The sequence below is a fragment of the Phytophthora parasitica genome (genome assembly GCF_000247585.1).
Source record: "Phytophthora parasitica INRA-310 unplaced genomic scaffold supercont2.3, whole genome shotgun sequence".
Taxonomy (NCBI): domain Eukaryota; phylum Oomycota; class Peronosporomycetes; order Peronosporales; family Peronosporaceae; genus Phytophthora; species Phytophthora nicotianae.
Genome location: NW_008648989.1, coordinates 395749 through 396390, shown reverse-complemented (window position 1 = coordinate 396390; position 642 = coordinate 395749). Strand labels below are relative to the sequence as shown.

General features: G+C 63.1%; 1 protein-coding gene across 1 annotated transcript; it reads left to right on the top strand.

Annotated features, from left to right (window-relative positions):
- Window positions 1–108: 108 nt before the first annotated feature.
- PPTG_01296 (hypothetical protein) lies at window positions 109–622 on the top strand (the record flags this gene model as incomplete). The annotated part of the gene is made up of 2 exons (XM_008894543.1): window positions 109–260; window positions 316–622. 2 exons carry the CDS (start codon window positions 109–111, stop codon window positions 620–622), a joined length of 459 nt encoding a protein of 152 aa, XP_008892791.1.
- Between the last annotated feature and the right edge of the window lie 20 nt (window positions 623–642).

Below are 642 nucleotides of genomic sequence, written 5' to 3'. Positions count from 1 at the left end.
GTGCCACCCTCCAAATACAGTGTTCTAGACACACCATGGCGTTCCACCACCCGCGGAGAAGTGTGCCTCGTCGTTCCTCTCGTGTCGAACGCCGCACCGGCTGGCGTTATGGTCGGTACCTCGCCTTGCGTGTCTCTCACAAGAGGTAGCGACGGCCTCGACGCATCGAAGGAGAACGTGTCTCTCTGTCGAGCTCTCGGGGTCGACGTAACGGCTTCCGCCGTCTCACTCGCCGTCATCCTTGCCGGAGCCGGCTCCTCGTTCGGCGCTGGTTGGCGTGCCAGCCGCGCGAGGAACTGATTAAACATCTCTCAGCCCCGGGGCGTGTCCAACACCGACTCAGCCATCCTTCTCGCTCTTGGAGACAGAGGTTCGGACCCGAGCGTCCCCTCTCCATCCCTTCGACCCTCGCGACCCTCGACTCTGGGTTCGGTTCTCCTCGGCGTTCCTCGTTCCGAACCCTCGTTTGAACCGCCCCAAGTCTTCCTCTACGCGCGTCACCTTCGGCGGACCCTTCGGCGTGCTCTTCGTCTTCGTCTTCGCGAATCTCTGCCGGAGGTGGCGTTTCCGTCTCAAGCGGGGGAGCCCACCCACTGAGCCCCTCACTCGCTTCCTCTCCTAGTCCCTCTCCGGACCACCCAT